This window comes from Corapipo altera, unplaced genomic scaffold (assembly GCF_003945725.1).
Source record: "Corapipo altera isolate COAL_440 unplaced genomic scaffold, ASM394572v1 2b, whole genome shotgun sequence".
In the NCBI taxonomy this organism is placed as follows: Eukaryota; Metazoa; Chordata; class Aves; order Passeriformes; family Pipridae; genus Corapipo; species Corapipo altera.
In genome coordinates, this window is record NW_020884874.1 from 17,048,196 (window position 1) to 17,050,869 (window position 2,674).

Below are 2,674 nucleotides of genomic sequence, written 5' to 3' on the forward strand. Positions count from 1 at the left end.
ACCGTGCCGCCGAGGGAGGGGCGCGGGAGGCGGCGGCGGCCGGCGGCGGGCGCGGGGCGGTGTCGCGGGCCCGGGCCGGCGAGGATGCTCGCGGCTGCTTCCTGCCGCTGCTGCCCTCGGGATGCAGGCGCGGCTCGGCGGCGGCGCCCCCTGCAGGCGGCTGGCTCATGGCGGCGGCTATCTCGGGGACGCGTCCATCATCCGTGCTGTCCTCCGCCTCCTCCTCCTCCGCCGCCGCCCCGACAGCTGGGGGAGGAGAACCGGAGAAGGCGGTCGGGGTGGGGACGGGGAGGACAAGGAGATGGGCTTCCTGGCAACGGCAGCGGCCAGCGAGCCCGGTCCCTGCCACCCCCCAGCCCTGCCCCGCGCCCACCTGCGGGCGGAGCGGCGGCCGGGGACGCGCCAGCCGAGGCTGCAGCCCAGCGCCAATGGGAGCGGCTCTCGGAAGGGGTGCGCAGGGCTCGGCTGAGGCTGAGACCTGTTCCCACTCCGCCTGCACCTCGGGGCGTTTCCCCAACCCCCATGCCGAACCTTCCCCCGAAGGGCCACCACATTAAGGATGAATTTCCTTGCACACACAAACTTCTCTCTCCCTCGTCCTCAGCACCAAGCCTGGGTTGCTAATGCACCTGTCTGCCTGGTCAAAGGCCTCTTCCAGGTGTCTGTCATAGCCAAGTGGGGAAAGGCTGCTCTACAAAGGACTGCACACATGGAAGCAAGTACAGATTTTCCTTCAGCATTGACAAGGACTCTTCCAGGGCAAGGTGACTTGGCAATCGAGGGTCATAAAGGAAAGTGGTTCTTCAATCAGCTTCTAAACACAAATTTGTCCCAGTTTGTTACCCAGATGCACTGTTTCATGTTTATTATTGGTTATGCAGATCAGTAGGTTATATAGCACTGAGGCATAATCACTCAGCAGATTTTCAAACCAAAGCAAGGAATACAGCTTTATCCAGAACAAAATGTTATGTGGTATTCTCTGAAGGGTGCTCACTTGGCAATTTTCCCATACAGTGAAACAACCAGAGCTTTCGTGGCTGCAACATATTATGAAAAAGGGCTGTTAAAAGCCGTATCATGCTGTTAATGTCGCTCAATATATTCTTTAAAAAATGGCTATGATCCATAAACTGCTTTCACACAGCCTTTATTCAACTGTCCTTAAAGGGACAACGTGGGCAACAGCAGAAATGACAGCATTCCTAACACAGCCAACCACTTCCCTCCCAGAACATGGCTTAAACGTTCCCTGCTAAAACAGGGAATAAAGAAAGAAGCACAACTGGGCAAAGTCAATGTAGACACTATACCGTACCCTGACAATTGGTTTACTCCCTGAAACATACTAGACAATGAGGCTCTGTTTGCTCTGCTCTCACTGGCAGGAGCACAGCATTTCCTCTCAAATGCACTGTCATTATCAACCCGATATATATCTGGAAAATAATTCTCAAAATGACACAATTAGGCAGAAACCTCCCAGGCATTAATTAGTAAAAAAGGCGCATTGGATTGTAGACCTACCTACCAAAACTTGTATCACAACACTTTATAAAAGATTTGCTTTGCATTTCTATTTAACCAACACAAACGGAATTCCCACACTACAGTTGTTTAGAGCTATAGAGGTATGAAATGTATACAATTAAATTAAAATTAATAATCGGGAACCCTATGCTATATCTGAATGTTTTCGGGAACTTTCACTGCAACTAAGTCATCAGCCGCGACCTGCCAGAACACAGCCAGCACCCCGCATGCCCCGAATTCCAGGATCGGCTACCGCCTACGGTTAAGTTGGCTGATTTTAGATAGATATAAACATTTTTTTTTTTTGACTGGCACAACGAAAGCCCGTTTGAGCTCAAGTCCGAAATCTCCGTCCTCACAAAACTCCGCGGCACAACCTTCTCCCCAGAGGCAAACCCACGTGGCGCCGGGCCGCGGCGTCTCCGCAGGTTTTCTTGTCCAGGTGAAAAAAAGGGTAAATAAATGGCAGCAACAAAAGGGAGCAGTCCGGTGGCTCTACGCGCCGGCGCGGGGCTCTCTCCTGCCCGGGGCTTCGGGCAGGGTAACCCCCCCGGCTCCGGCCCTTTCGCCCCGCCGGGGGCCCGCCTCTCCCTCTCCGAGAATTCGCAAACGCGGCTTGAGCTTTGGGAGCGCTTCTGCCTTTTGTCCCGGTTTAGAGGCGCGGGGGGATTTTCGAGGGTCCCCCCTCATACCTGGCGGGTTTGTTGCATCTGGATCCCGAGTAACAGTCCCTTTTTGGAGCGGGGGGGGGGGGGGGGGAGAGGGAGAAAAAAAGGCTTGGATCTAAAGCATCCGCATTACTCACCACCACTTCGTTTGCTGCCCGGCTGGCGAAATGCATGCACGGAGAGCTGGGCACCGCACACGAGGTACGCGCCGCTGCCAGAGCCTCTCAGGAAAATGAGCTGACCTCACTGGGCCTGGGAGACGGAAACGGGGGGGGGAGCAGGGAGGAAAGCAGCGAAGAGAAGAGAAGAGAAGAGAAAGGAAGAGATTAAACGGCGAGAACCCCGCCCAGGCCTGAAGGCTGAGTTAACGTCCCCTCATCTATCCGCACATGGTGGAATAGGATTACAGCGCAAATGGGGGAAGGAGCTGGTTGCACGCAAGGGATGCGCCCTCTTTCCCTTTCCAATGCATG

At 54.8% G+C, this 2,674-nt stretch overlaps 1 protein-coding gene across 1 annotated transcript in view; it reads right to left on the reverse strand.

Annotated features, from left to right (window-relative positions):
• Positions 1-2,440, reverse strand: part of SOGA3 (SOGA family member 3) — a 47,598-nt gene extending 45,158 nt beyond the window's left edge. The window contains exons 1-2 of the mRNA XM_027631908.1: positions 2,339-2,440; positions 6-246 (exon numbers count right to left, since the gene is read on the reverse strand). Of these exons, the coding sequence (XP_027487709.1) occupies positions 6-169 (164 nt within the window). The 5' untranslated portion in view covers positions 170-246; positions 2,339-2,440. The remainder of the gene's footprint in view (positions 1-5; positions 247-2,338) is intronic.
• Between the last annotated feature and the right edge of the window lie 234 nt (positions 2,441-2,674).